This window comes from Strix uralensis, chromosome 4 (assembly GCF_047716275.1).
Source record: "Strix uralensis isolate ZFMK-TIS-50842 chromosome 4, bStrUra1, whole genome shotgun sequence".
Classification (NCBI taxonomy): domain Eukaryota; kingdom Metazoa; phylum Chordata; class Aves; order Strigiformes; family Strigidae; genus Strix; species Strix uralensis.
The window spans coordinates 12,036,448-12,051,695 of NC_133975.1; the positions used below are offsets into that span (position 1 = coordinate 12,036,448).

The 15,248-nt window shown below is 45.2% G+C and overlaps 1 protein-coding gene across 1 annotated transcript; it reads right to left on the reverse strand.

Annotated features, from left to right (window-relative positions):
* Positions 1 to 7,127: 7,127 nt before the first annotated feature.
* On the reverse strand, positions 7,128 to 14,354 carry GPR78 (G protein-coupled receptor 78). Its single transcript, XM_074865032.1, has 3 exons — positions 13,642 to 14,354; positions 12,935 to 13,048; positions 7,128 to 9,139 (listed from the first exon to the last, which is right to left on the reverse strand). The coding sequence occupies exons 1-3, from the start codon at positions 14,307 to 14,309 to the stop codon at positions 8,902 to 8,904; spliced, it is 1,020 nt and encodes a 339-aa protein (XP_074721133.1). The 5' UTR covers positions 14,310 to 14,354; the 3' UTR covers positions 7,128 to 8,901.
* Between the last annotated feature and the right edge of the window lie 894 nt (positions 14,355 to 15,248).

Genomic DNA, 15,248 nt, shown 5'->3' on the forward strand with positions numbered 1-15,248 from the left:
CCTGCATTTTCAGCCTGCTTACCCTCATCAGGAGAGTCCAAGTCTGAATGTTATCATTTGAAGAAAAACTTACACTTCTTAGATTACATTTCCATTCAGTGCCATTAATGTGTTTTGCTAGGATATACAAGAATCCAAGGATTTTTTTTTTTTTAATGTGATTAATTCAGTGAGTAGACTTCTTAACTGAGCTAGTCTTAAATGGTCTTTTCCGACTTGGACTCTATTGATGAAAACCTTCATGTAAAATCTTGGCTTACCTCCACCTGAAGTTAGTGAAGCCAGGATCTTACCCTTAAAATATTTTTCCCTTCAGTTATGACTCTGCCCACTAACAAAATATGGTTTGAGCCCAGAGGGAAACAGCACTATGCAGCTGCTCACTCCCTCCCCCTCCCCATCCTCCCCCCCAGGAATGGGAAGGAGAAAATAAAGGAAAAAACTTGAGAATCAAGATAAGGATGAGGAGGGATGATTCATCCATTATGGTCACAGCAAAAGACAGACTCATTAAGGGAAGAAAAAGAACATCAATTGAATTCAAACACTAACAACAATAACATTTAACAGAGTAGGAGGACAGTGAGAAGCATTACCACATCTTAAAAACACTTCCCCCCCCCCCCCACTTCTTTCTTCCTGGCTCAGCTTTGCTCCCGATATCTCTACCTCCTGCCCCTAGTGGCACAGGGGGCAGGGAATGGGGGAGTGCGGTCAGTTCCACTGCTCCTTCCTCCTCAGGGTGACTCCTTGCACTCTTCTCCTTCTCCAGTGTGGTGTCCCTCTCATGGGATATAGTCCTCCATAAACTTTCTCTGACATGAGCCCTTCCCATGGGCCGCAGCGCTTCCCATGTTGCTCCAGCATGGATCCCTTCCAGCATGTTGCAGGCCTCCCAGCATCAAACTACAACAGCAAGGCCTTCCCACAGAGTCCCGGCCTTCTTTGGGCACAGCCGCCTGCTCCAGCGTGGGGTCTTCCATGGGCTGCAGGTGGGCATCTGCTCCACCGTGGACATCCATGGGCAGCAGGGAAGTGCCCTGCTTTCTCACCACAGGCTGCAGGGGAGTCTCTTCCCCCCCTCCTCCCTCCTCCTTTCTTCTGTTGACCTCAGTGTTCACACAGATGTTCTACTCACAACTCCAGATCCTCCTCCCAGATTCCCCTTCTTAAATACATTATCACAGAGGTGCAGTCACCATCGCTAATTAGCTCAGCCTTGGCCAGAGTTGGGTCCAACTTGGAGCCAGGGGATCTTCAAGAAGCTTCTCACAAGGGGCCATTGCTGTAGCCCCCTCCCTGCTACCAAAAAGCCCCCCCCACCCCCACCCCCGAATCCCAGCACACAAAATGAGTGGGATGTAATACACAGATTGGATATAAGCAGCCCTCAGAAGAGGAACAGGAGCATCATCTCCCCCTCTGTAGTAAGTGCCCTACCCACTAAATGTCATCGTCATGTGCACCAAGTCCGTGCTCTCTCATACACAGCATCTCAAGTTCTTGTTTGTACAGGACAGCAGGAACCCTTTCTACTAGCTCCAGCCTGGCCGAGGTGACATTCTGCAAGGAAAAGAGAGATCCCAGCCTGACTTCTCACACCCAGAGAAGACTACTGAAGCTCCATCTAGAAAAACACAGAAAGGAGATGTGGCTTCAACACATGCAGCTACGTTTTATGAGTAAGGGGTGTCTGTCACCCCTTCTTTACATGATGCTGGTGTGGCAAGTTCCTCAGGATGGGAGGAGGAACACCTTGTATGTGTATCCTAGATAGCTTGCTCCCAGAAATTCAGCTCCACTCAACTCTGAGGTGTTCCCAGTCCATCATGAGAAGCATATTTTTAAATGTCTGAGAAACTTTAAGCAAAAGATAATGGACAGATTCAGGATGAAAGTGTGCATCGTCCATTCCTAGGTATCTTCTAAACCATGTTTCATGCAATTTGATCCTTTCTTGGCTGTGTGGTCTTTCATCTGTCTGTGCCTCAAGTCTCCTGGGAAAAGCAGTTCTAGTACTTCACTGGCTTCCAGCAAGGTAGTAAGAAAAAAAAGATAATGAAGTATTCAGACTACTGTGTGGGGAGCCCAAAAGATATTTTAAATGCCTAAAACAGGCTTCATCATCAACGACAACAATGAGAGTCTGATTAGCTGAAAAGCCAGGTTTCAAACTGAAAGCCAGTCTGAGCTATGCACCTGTAAGAAGTGATCGGAAGTCATTTGTAAAACAAAGGTCATGTATCACCAATCGACATTTTGGTTTACCATGACTAAGGACAAATATGAAACAGAAGATCTAAAGCATAATTAAATATTCTCATGCACAAACCAAATCTCCAGTCCTATGCAAGGCCACTGAGCAATTTAATGGGTTTCAATAAAACTTTCTGAAAATGTGTGTCAGGGCTGTCGGCAAAGCGAAGAGAGTGGTTGGATATGTAAAGACAGGAATTATAAAACTGAAAATAAGGTGGTAATGAGTCTGCCACTTAAGGTCAGGCTTCACTGAAATACAATTAGAGTGCTAAGACTTCAGTTGAAAAAAAAAATCAAACTGAGAAAGTAAGTTAAGTAAAGCTACTCTAGGGTTAGGAATGAGGAACAGGGGTCTTCTTGGAAAGTGTTTCAATATTTCAATCCATTTGGTTTAGGAAAGGAAACTTGGAAACCTGAACATATGCTGGATAATTTGCTCCAAATGTGCTGAATACAAACCTGTGTATGGTATGTGCAAACAGCAGGATGCAGTGAAATGGATGAAACATGCACAACAAATAACTTTGGTTATGTCCCAAAGGGAGTGTTTTTGTTTTTTGTTTGGAGAGTCTTTACTGTCCACAGTGGGCTGCTCAGCAACTTGCACAATTGTGGTAGTGGATTGGACTCAGAAATTAAGATATATCAGTTATAGTTTATAACATTTCTGAAGGCATCTGGTTAAAAAAAGTGGTGTGAGTGGACTGGAATGATCTGTAGTTCTCAACACTCAAAAATACCTTTAACCATATGGACCCTATGACATCTAACATAAGTACTTTGCAATATGTTTCATTTGCATAGAGAATGTATGAGAAGCCTGGCTGGGAGCAACTCATGGTTCATGCATTGCTCACTTACAGAAAAGAACAGAAGCACCTAGTTTGCATCATGCACCCTCATGTCCTGGCAAGGAAAACCTGCTTTTAAAGGGAGAGGAACCAGGGATATGCAGAAGTGGGACCAATCATTTGGCCTGTGTCACATTTATAAGCCACAGGGAAAAGCAGCTCCAGCTCAGAGAAGGAGCTGGTTGTGTATACTGTGCCAGGTGACATTTTGCTCTCCCAAGCTTCTGGCACAGAAAGATATTAATATATTAACAACCTTTCTTAAGGTCATCTCTGCTGTGTCTCCAGCTGAGCCATTAAATATTAATTGGACCTGCTTTCCAAAAATAAAAAGCAGAACCTCTAATTTACTTGTGTAATTAACACCTCCCACAAACCAGGTGTCCTCCTGAACCAGACCGAACAAGCCATTTGCACTTCACAATCCTGAAATACACTATGTGCTTTTAAGACAGACACACAGTTGCTTGTTCATTCTGCATGCACAAGTACACATAAATGTTTTGGGGAAAAAAGCCTTAAATACAACAGAAAATATGCCCTCCAGGTGATATAGTCACTATCCCACTCACTACAGGGTAGTTCTCTTCAGTTTGCATTTTGTATTTTTTTTAAAAGCATTTTACCTAGACGAGTTTGAACATTTCATCATAGGTCATTTTATTCAACAAGGTTCAATGCTGCTAAATTTCTCAAAGAGCTCAAATTTTAGCCCATAGTTGTAAAGAGCATGATCACTCTCTGGTCATGTAAGAACACTTGCATTAAAGAACTTTGGTTCCCACATGCTTAACCATGTAATAAGCCTAACATTGTAATTAGCTCTGAAATTTAAGTTCAGTACCAGTGTGATTCATGTTAAGACAAAGTAAATATGTATTCAGTAATTGATGCATGGAAACAGATTCTACAACTCAGAGAGAGTTATAAAGCAGGTACGTTTATTCCAGCATCGGCGTTCAAGGGGATTTCTCCACAAAGCTTGCACACCAACAGCACATTTTACCAGAAACTTATAGAGTGTGGCTATACATATTCATTGGATTACACAATACAAATATACACATGCATAAGTAAGGCCGGGTTAGTTCAAAAGGCTGGTGGCAGCAGTTTATATTATCTTTGCGCCTGTGCGTTGTCTCCTGGTGGTCGTCTTCGGGGGTCTTTTGGAGGAAGGCTCACAGTCTTCTTCACCTTGTACTTTTCCTCGGAGCATGCGCAGATTCTCTTAGCCAATTTATTGAACAACAAGAGTGGTTCCAGCGGGTTTACTCCCTCTATCTTATCTAAAAGCACTAGCACACTAGTTTCTACTGTCCATATATGGCTACCTATACTCTACAAAGACTCAACTTGTTAGAACCCATCTGCTTTCCAAGGACATGTCTCTGATTTTTGCCGAACATAGTAGTTCTTGGTAAGTTTCCACAGAACACTCAGGGCAAGCAGGATTATTAAGCAATATTCAGAAATCATTATAAGTTGCTATAAGTAAATAAGTTGCAAAGCAGGTGATCATTTCCCTGTATCATAATCACTGAGCCACACAGATTATTTGCAAAACTTTATTAGGTGCTGATTTACCCACATGAATAACATGCCTGCTCTTCAATGAGGCTAAGGAATTTGTGGAGCGAAAATTCATGGAACCCAAGGGCCGCATTGCTCAGTTGCCATCTAAGCTCAGAGACATGTAAGTTTTCAGTATCACACAACCCAAGAAATCTAGTTTTGTTTTTGCACTTGGACTGAAGCACATCCATCTTGTCAGGGTTTAGCAGGCTGGGATCCAGCTCCTACCTAAACATTTTGGGAATCTGTAGTCTAAGCATTACTTCACCTTTATTGCCTCAGAAACTCAGTCTGTCAGTCTCAGAGCTTACCTGCAACATAGGCAAAAAAAAAGTTTCTATTTCCTTTGGAAGAGGCGACTCTGTGATAAAGATCAGAGCACTCACCTAGGAAATTGAGTACACAGACTCACTTCCTTCCTCTGAAGAGGCAGATTCAAAACTCCATCCTGGACCTCACCAGAAAATATCCACATCATCAAGCTTGGAAATACTTTGGTGGAAGTGTGGTAAGAAAAAAATTGAGGTTGAATGTCTTCTCAGTTGCATGGACTAATTAAAGGTTTGTTGTGCTACAGAGTTTATACTCTGATGGCCATTAGGAAGAGAATATCACTCAGGGAGGGTGCAGTTCTCAACTCTAATCTCTTCAGCTAAAATGTAATTTTGGAAAAGGGGAGAGAACTTTTTTTTTTTCCACCCAGGAGCTGAAAAAATCACAGGCCAGGAGCTTTTCTGAGACCTGCTGCTACTGCTCTAAGGAAAAGATGATTCTCTCACACACTCTTATCAACTCACCATCGTTTTCCCTAAACAGCCACAGGTGGGTGAGAGCTCCTTCTGCTAGGGAAGTTGTAGCATCAGGCAGTTCCTGCTGACCCTCACGGTGTTTCAAACTCTACAACACACCTGCCAGCTATTTGCCTGTCTCCTGTCTCCTAGCAAAAGCTGCTCCAGGCCATTGGGCAGGAGATCCAGATAAAGATTCCTGGAGCATTACCTTTGAGTTGACAAGTTACCATTTTGGATATCACACCTCAGCTTTGTTGGAAATCTTCTGACCTAAACTAAACCCTACTGTCAGGACTGTGTATCCAATGTTTGTTTGATCTAAAATGTCAGTAAGAGGGTATACACAACCTTGCTATCTCTGATGAATGCTCCCATCATGTAAGATAGATGTTCTCACCTCCAGTATAGCACTAAATCCTTTGATCCTTTTTGCAACATCCCAAAAAATGAGGGCAAAGTGTGGTTTCCACTACCTCTTCTTGTCTGTGAATAACCCAGAACATGGTGAGCGAAGCACCAAGCTAACAAGTGTTTTGTCTACATCAGGAATCTGGGGGAATAAAACCGAGATCGCTCACTGAAGGTTAGAAGAGTCAAGTGAGTCCTTTTCTGGTGGGGAGAGGAGTGGGGGTGGTGAGAAAGGAGAAAGAAAAATTTACCTGCAGAACTAGCTGTGCATACTGAGCAGAGGAAGATGCCTTTGGGTAATGCTAAACAAGGCAGTTAAACTTCATTGCAAATCAAGAGTGAGAGGACTACAACTCTCCTCACCTTTCCTTAGTTTCAGTTAAACTTCATTGCAAATCAAGAGTGAGAGGACTACAACTCTCCTCACCTTTCCTTAGTTTCAGTTAAACTTCATTGCAAATCAAGAGTGAGAGGACTACAACTCTCCTCACCTTTCCTTAGTTTCTGGTTTACAGCGTACTGTAGACACTAGCTTCCTAATTCTCTACGGAAATAAAATCTAAAAAATGTTCTGCAACACTCAGCACAGGCACTAAATCTCTTTTTTTTTTTTTTTCCATCTGGACCTGAGCACCTCCAGAAATGTTCAATGCTTTGTGAGATTGAGTGGTATTGTAAAGTGTGTGCATGAAACACCCTCAACTGGCATGAATAAGCTTCTTTAATTAACTCAATAACAGATGTAGCAGTTTAATTATGTCCTGCTTTATACCTTTAAAATGTGGCTTATGTTTTAATCTCTTTAAAGTTTATTATTTTTTTCTCCTCTACTATTTTCTTGATACTAAGACAGAAAAAAATCAAAGTAAAGCTTTATTTCATTTGTATGTCTTGGAGGTGACAATTTAATACACTTAACTATATGTCACATGTTCCTTTCTTAAAGTGAGCACCATTTTGTTTAGGAAACCAAAGGTAAGCTAACAATTATAGGTATCATTAAACTTATGTTTATTCACAGATAAATGCTGTAGTCTATCAAAACTTTTTGGCACAAAACTGACTAAAAAATAACTGAAAATTTAGCACACCCCCCCCGAGATATCTGGTCCTTAAATTGCAGCTGAAATGAAATACTGAAGCATCAGGTTTTTGTAGTGGCATGGCAGAGGGGGGAGGCATGTGGAGGCAGACAGGAAGTTAGTAAAACTGGAAAGATTCCACAGACAACTTTTTTTTTTTTTTTTCTGAAATACTGTATTTACACAAAATTGGAGAGAGTACAAATACTTTACTAAGAAGACAAAACCATTATAGTACATTCAATTTAAACACAGGCAGAACTATAGATGCAAAACACAGAGGCCTAAGGTACTTGCATGGGGAAAAATAAAAGCATCAGAAAGGCCTCAGAGATTAAAAGCGGGAGATAAGAGAACATTGTATTTGTTACGCAGCATCACCTTTCTTTGACTTCAATGAGATTGCAATAAAATGCTCTCCTTCCTCATTGTGGGATGGTTGGAGAAACCCTCTCGATGTGTTGACTGCTCAACACTGATTTTACGGAACAGTTAAGTGTGTACTTAATTTTCAGCATGGGAGTAGAGCTGTTAACTTCAAAGGAAATTATATTTGTGCCTAATCACGTGCTTATATGCTTAGTTTGACCAGGAATAGCCTTCTCAATGCATAATAGGGTCAAGTCCATTGTTACATAAAAAATAAGTGTTCTTTACTGTCTTTACTTTTTTTTCTTAAAATATACTTTAGAATTGCTTTAATTTTCCCCTTATGTACTTGATTAGAAAATAATAACTTATTGAATGCCATAGAATATTTTGATTCATGTCTTATAGAATCAAAGGAATATTGTTCAAAAATAAATCCCATTTTTCCAAAGCCTGTTTAGATTTAAAAATAAATAAAAAAGAAAAATACCTATAATAATAAAGCAGCTTTGTGTTTCTGGGCATTTGGCAGCAGGTCTGTTATAACATCTCTCAGACATCTCTTGGTATCAGTTAAAATCACCAGAGTAATTGATCATTATAAAAGAAAAGATTGTACAATATTATTACAATCCACCAAATATAGCCAATGCATGAAACATTTTACACATTATATATCCCTTAAAAAGAATTAGTATATTTTAGCCTGTTCTTTGAAAACAGGTAGCTTCTGAAGTAATATATATTAAACACAGTGGTATCTGTCACTTCTACTGTCTAACTGATTTTTTTTTTTTCTGAATAAAAGCTTGTTTGAGTAGGACTACTAGCTCAGTGATGGAACTACAGTGCTATTTAACTAAATTTCATATATGTCTTCATTACTGTTGCTGCAGTTATTGTAATCACATACCACTGAAGTGCTAAATATTAGTAACTCAGATATGTGGACTTTGGTTATGCTTGATAGAATACTGGCATATCAAATATATGTACCACTTCCTAAAGGCTATGTTACAATCATGATGCCTAGTAATAAATAATAACAACAATCTCAGATTCAAAGTGCTGACTCACTTGAGGCACCAATACAATAAATAAATCAATTAAAAGACTTATTTGTAATGTTCAAAACTAACAGAGCAGATCCTGGGCTGCCAAGTTACGTGCCCAGCACAGAGGACTCTCAACCTCTGCTTCCAAACTGGGGATTCCTGTGATCTCAGAAGACACTGGAATATCATGTCTGATGCATGTGGAATGCTCCAAGACATACCAAGTCTTCAGACATGAAACATTAAATGCTCTCTAAGCTTCAATAAAGCCTCCAAAGGCTCTCTTAAACCCCCTCAAGCCGACTCCATTCACTCAGGGACAAGGCTTTGCCATGTATTGTACTTGGCTGAAGACCAGGGAAGAGCCTTTCATGAAAGTCCACAATGAAATGCATTGCATCAATGCAGCTTTCACACCCTGGAGACACTGTCACCACTGTCAGCATGAGAGGGAAAAGGCAGCTTTCCAGCAGCAGCAAACACCTGTCTCAGGTGTGGAATGCTTTTCATGTTGTTAGTTTGTTCTGTGCAAGCAGTAATCATTTTCAGTGTCGAGAGAGCTGTTGTACCCCGATGACGGATACAGGTCCCTCTTAAGTATCCTATTGACGATGTTGATCAGAACTTTTTTGTACTGTTGACGTAAAAGTGAATAAACAAACGGATCTGATGCAGCCTTACTGTAGGTGAGGCACTTGCTTATAATTCCCCAGTAGTAATTTATGGTAACAAAAGGAAGGAGCTCTATCAACCTGTTAAACATTAAAGAGAGATGGAAACACTTGAGTGTTATATTCACACTGAGCCCAGTGCTCAACTCAAGCTTCATGAAACATTAAAGTAACACTTATTTTCTTACAGTACACGGTCCCTGCAGGGGAAGGGCCCTGTACTTACTTACTTCTTGGATTCAATAAAGGCAAAGGGAACTTTCCTAGCAAGGCCACTGGGAGACAAGAATCATTCCCTCTATGGAAAGAGAGAAGAAGTGTGTTTTCAATGTTAGTGCTCCCATGCATCGGAGATAAGAAAGTGCTGCAGTTTATTTCTTACTTGCTGAATGTAGAGAGTTGTGCTGGTAAGTAGTCAAAATCTTGGTGACATAATTGACTGCCCCTCTCCCATGGCAAGCTTGAGATAGACACATGTGACTTGGGGCGTCCAGGCTCACTGAACAGTTGTCTAGGGACACTTGAGACATTTAAGGCCTAACCCCCTTGGCATCAGGCTGCTGCTCCTGGAAGTTGTGGGTCTCCTCTAGGTCCTGTGTCATATCTGCCAACCTATGTAGAAGTTTTGCATGAAGAACAACACGGCAGTATCTCAGAGAGATTTGGGTGACACCTGCAATCCCACAGTATGCTTAAGAGCACAGCTGCATGTACTTACCTGTGAGAGTTTCTGCGTGCACTTGGCTGACCACTAGTTTGGCCAAAGAAAACAAGAAGACAACACTTTTATCATCATTATATGACCAGTCAGCTGTCTCCAGACCTGTGTCTCCTGGTCTGTGCTTCACGGATGATTAGTGGCCTCAGCACCTCAGTTGAGATGGGTGTATTAATCATGGGGGGAGAAACTGCAACTAGGTTAAACAATTTTTCCACAGAAGTGAGAGCAAACCTTCAGAGTGTTCCAGCAAATGTCTGGCATACAGCTCATCTGCAGTGGACAAACTCTCCAGGAAGGTGGAAAGACCAGGATGAGAAGTTTTTATTATCTGTACATCTTTTGTGAAACCTTTTGCAGGAGCAAGAATATACTATTTTGCTATATTCATTCCAGAAGAAAAAAAAAAAGTACCATGAGATAAAACAGCCCTTTTCTGTACCCTAAAACATCACTGTTTGAAGATGTAAGATCAGAAGTTTTCTCAAGGCTTGAAGAACCTTCTGGCCTCTTTCCAAAGTGCAGAGCTCCCAACTTGCAGGGCGTTGACTTTTGAAGCTGTTTTGATCCTTCTGCATAGAAAAGCTGACTTATGACCACTAGGACTGAACATTGCCACAAATGGTTGAACTCTGACAGGAAAATTTCCCATTTGTATGCATAAAAGGGAAATAATTCCTACGGTAAGTGCATTTAAAACCCAGGTGACTTCTGTTTGAAGCTGCTTGGAAAAAATTCCAGTGAATTCAAAACAGAGAGAACAGGAAGACACAAAACAAGAGAAATAAATAAATGTACAATAAATGACACTTGCTGCATGGTTGCATAGGTTTATCCCATCCTGTATATCTTCCTAATACAAGAAATATACATTTGATATTTACATGATTGATGTTTTTGTAAAGACACTAAATAAGAAGAGTAAGGTATCTTACAGTCATGAAAATAGATGTATTACTGTATGATTCCTTTAAAGTATTATGGGCCAAAACATAATTGCACTGAAGCCAACAGAAGAAAAATTACACAGATTTTAATAAGATAAAGGGCCTGGTCAAATCAAGTCAGCCTTAGAAATATTCATCTGAATGCATCTTAGTATCATTTTCTTGTTTTCAGTGCTGTTACAAAAAAGATGAAATTCATCTGTTGGCTCTTAGTGAACAGACGAATACATTGCTAATGATCATAATCTCATTCACATTTCTGAAATGAGTAGCAAATACTGAGCTCACAACACAACCTGAGTCACCAGGCCAAAGAGCAAGAAAATGGAGGATATCTTTCACATTGCCTCCCTAGAGATTGCTTCACTGCCACCCCCCTAAAGACCAGAATGGGGCAAGAATGGAGAAACAGGCATGGTACCAAGTCCTCCACCTCCACCACCACCTTTTATCTAGTGCTGCCTGGACACTGTCTTGCCTTTGAGGCAAAGAGCCTTTGAGGATGTCCTCCCCAAATACTTCTCATTTTGCTGTCACTGAACCAACTCGGTCCTTGTGACTGAGACAGAAGCTGTACCTTGACACGTTTACATAAACCAACCCTCAGTCTTCTCTGTAGTGACACATGAGGTACCAGTTTGTCACACACAGGAAATGCACCATCTCACATTTACTAAATGCAAGGTCTGAAGAAGGAAGTCACTTTTATTTTAGAAGTTTATGAGAAATATCTCCACCCTGAAAAATGTGGCAATGCTGGAATTTGCTGAACTTAGTAATGTTTGGATGGAGAGAAGATGGCAAAATCCACTTTGCACAATATAATTATATCCTGATTATGGCAAAAGTGAATAGAAAATGACTCAGAATGTACTGAACAGTGATCAATTAACCTTTTAACTCTGTGATGTAATGTTAATATTTGTAATAATCCTTTCAACTGCAGGAAAAAAAAGCAGTTATCCAGGCAATCAGTCAGGACTCCCTTTCAGCATATAAATGGGAACTGAAAAAAATGTCATCCTAAAGGTTAAAAAACATTGTCATTTTTGTGCGCTGGCCCAAATCTGTCCCCTTACCTACGTAAGAAAAAGGCAATGACAGTGATCATAAATGGCCTGTATATATGTAACTGTGTAAGATCAGTGCACTAAAGCTGGTGGATTTCTGTAAACTGGCGTGGCTGCAGACCCTGGCAGCTTGGTAGCAACCTTGAGGAAGCCCTCACTAGATTGGTTTTGCAGACTAGTGCACCTTCCTTGACAGAAGTCAATACTCTTCAAGGGTGTCTTGAACACACTGTGAAGTGAGAGATATTTTAAAAAATCACTTGTGAATGATACAGCCCATTTTAGTTTAGAGATGAAAGGCTAAATCCTGAGGTGCTGCAATTCAGTATAGATACATTGGCTTCCAGCTCACTGATTTATGCAAGATTTAAAAATAATAACCATATGTTGTATAAAGACTATACAAGTACGGAATGAGAATGATGCATGACTACTTAAAAAGGTGCAAACCACCAGGGTGGATGCCAATAATTCTGGCCAGTTGAGGAGCATGGTGTTTTCTATACATTTAAAAAGTCTAATTATTGGTTTTCCTGGGAGATAACTCTTACACCTCATCACAAGGCCATGCTGCATCATTAGCAATATATTTACAGACATTAATGTTTCCAGACACAAAGCTTATCTGACAAATTATCAGCCTGGATAAATTTAAACTATGTCACCTCAGCTTCCAATAGCAGCAAGCTTGGCCTTATGCCTTTAAAAAAAAAAAAGACCTGCGTTAATCAGGAAAAGCTGTCTGCTTTCCTCTCTATTGCTTGGGTTGTGGTAATAAGGAAGGGTGGTGAGTCTTTTAAACTGCTTTCATCTCCCACTGGCATGTAATTAATTCCTGGTACTTGTCCTAAAAGCCTTTTGCTCTTGGCAGAGGTGCCCAGACCTGGCTGCAATGAGGAAAGGAGAGCCAGGGGCTGCCGAGGCTTTGCCCAGCGGGCTGGGCAGGTTTGGCATGACTCTCTGTGTGTGCATGTGTGTGTGTGTGTGTGTGTGTGTGTACTCTGCCCCTCAGAGCTGGCCTCGGGTGCCCATCAGTCTCTAGCACCCCAAAATTAGTTGTAGCCCACCCCCCCCCCCGCCCCGGGCACCTGTGCATCATACTGGTCCCAGAAAGCTCCCCACCCCAACAAGCAATACTAACCTGGTGATGATGTAAGGACCAAAACAGATCACGAACGACCCTATAAAAATACTGATTTTCTTGGTAGCCCGCTGCCTCCTCCGTTTCTGCTCATTAAGACAGCGCTGCTTCACACTGCAAGGGAAAAGAGCAGTCGGTGGGTTAAGGCAAGAAGGGAGAAGTGAGCCCAGGGGAGAGGGAGACGACGAGCTCCCGGGCCGAGAGCCCCGGCCCCGGGGCGGGGGAGGGCAGGGCAGGGCAGCCCTGGCCCCGGGGGGGGGGGGGCTGGGGGGGGGGGGGGCAGCCCCCGGGGGAGGGCAGGGCAGGGCAGCCCCGGCCCCGGGCGCAGGGCAGCCCCCCGGGGGAGGGCAGGGCAGCCCCCGAGCCCCCGGGAGAGGGGACGGCAGCCCCAGCCCTGGGGGGAGGGCAGCCCCGGCCCCCCCCCGAGCCTAGGGACGATCGCACTCACCAGAGCAGCGACTCCCTGTTAAAGGGGGCTCGGGCAAGCGGCAGCACCCGGCGAGCGGGACTAGCATTTAAACAAAGCGGCTACGAACGCACAAGCCACCGTCTCCTGGCACTGTAAGCAGCGCCTGAAACTAGAGGCAGAAGCGTTCGCCATGTGCCGGGGGCAGGAGGGAGGGCAGGAAAGGCTGCTGGGGAGCAGGACGTCCTCTCCACCTGCCGCCAGTGCCCCGGGGTTGTGAATCCGAACACGCACGAGTTACCTGGGGTGGATATCCACCAGCAAAACCAGAGTCTGCATCGTAATAATGTCTATCCGCTTGCAGTGGAACCGGGCAACTTTTAACACCTTTAAATAGGTGAAACACAAGATCACCAGCGACAGCATGAAACTGGTGGAGTGAAAGACGATGGTGAACACTGTAAACCTTCTCCGCTCCGTCTCTTCCTTCAGGTGCAAGGTGCAAGAGGCGTAAACGCTGCTGTAATCTACCCACGAGTAAAACAAGGATACCAAGGGGAAGGTGAGGGAGTGGAGCCACGAGTAGCCCATCAGGATCACAGCGTCCTTATACCGCATCTTGCTGGTGTAGCTTAAGGGGAACACCACGGCAATCCATTTGTCGATGCTGAGCGCTGCCATGCTCAGCATCGTGTTGGAAGTCAGGAAAGTTTCCAGGAAACCCACCGCTTTGCAGACGCAGCCCCCGAGGGGTTGCTGGTTCCTCAGGATCCCAAGCAGGGTAAAAGGCATGTTCAGGACGGTGAGGAGCAGGTTGCAAAAGGATAAGTTCACCAGGAAAACCCCGGCGACCTGCTTGCGGATCTCCGTACTGTAGACGAAGCATAGCAGCACCAGGAGGTTGGAGAGCAGAGAGACAACCAGCACCAGCACGAGGAGCAACGCCACCAGCACGCCTGCCAAGTCCATCTCTCAGCGGGTCGCCTGGCGCGGGCGAGGGCAGGAGGAAGGGGGCATCCGAGCCGGCACCGCAGCCTCGCCTGCCGCCGCCCGCGGCCGCCCGCGCATGTTGCCGGCGGCGCGGACCGGGGGGCAGGGGCCGGGGGAGCGGGGAGCAGAGCCGGGGGCAGCGGGGTGTAGGAGAGGAGCAGGGGGCGGGGAGCAGAGCCGAAGGTGCTGCTGAGAGGGGGGAGAGGGAAGCGGGGCTGGGCGGGCGGCCGGGGAAGAGGGGAGGGGACCGGCGGGGCAGCGGGACCCGGAGAGCGGTGCCAGGCAGCGGCGGTGCGGGGTCCGGGAGGAGCGGGGCCGGAGCCGAGCGTAGGGGCGGCGGGGTACCCGGCAGCCGGAGCCGGAGGTAGAGGACAGGTCGGGGCACCCACGAATCGGAGCCGGAGCTAGCGGGCCCGGGGCGCCCGGGGAGCCGGGGCGCGGGGAGCCGGGGCCGGGGCAGCGGGACTGGGGGCAGCGGGGAGCCGGGGTCAGCGGGGAGCCGGGGGCAGCGGGACCGGGGCACCGGGGAGCCGGCGGCAAGCGGGGAGCCGGCGGCAAGCGGGGAGCCGGGGGCAAGCGGGGAGCCGGGGCCGGGGGCAGCGGAGCCGGGGGCAGCGGGGAGCCGGGGGTAGCGGGTCCGGGGTCAGCGGGTCCTGCAGGCGCAGCCGGCGCCGGGGGCGCGGTGCTCGGTGCGCGCTGTCCGCGGTGCTGAAGCGGGCGCTGCCCCGACGGCCGGGCCGCCTGCCCGCGCCTCAGGCCGCGGTCCGCGGTGCCCCCCGCGCCGGCGCCCTCTCCATGCCCCGCCGCCGCGGGTCCCCCCTCCGCCGGGCGCGCGGCCTCCTCAGGCACTGAGCATCTTCCCCCGGTGCCCAGCCCCTGAAATACTCCAGCCGCGGAGCCTCCCGCGGCGACTCATGC

Coding starts and splice junctions, on each gene's coding strand:
- GPR78 (XM_074865032.1), bottom strand. CDS start 14,309: ATGGACTTGGCAGGCGTGCTGGTGGCGTTGCTCCTCGTGCTGGTGCTG. Junction 13,049..13,641: donor CTGGTGGATATCCACCCCAG/GTAACTCGTGCG, acceptor TTTCCCTTGCAG/TGTGAAGCAGCGCTGTCTTA. Junction 9,140..12,934: donor GGTCCTTACATCATCACCAG/GTTAGTATTGCT, acceptor AATGTTTAACAG/GTTGATAGAGCTCCTTCCTT.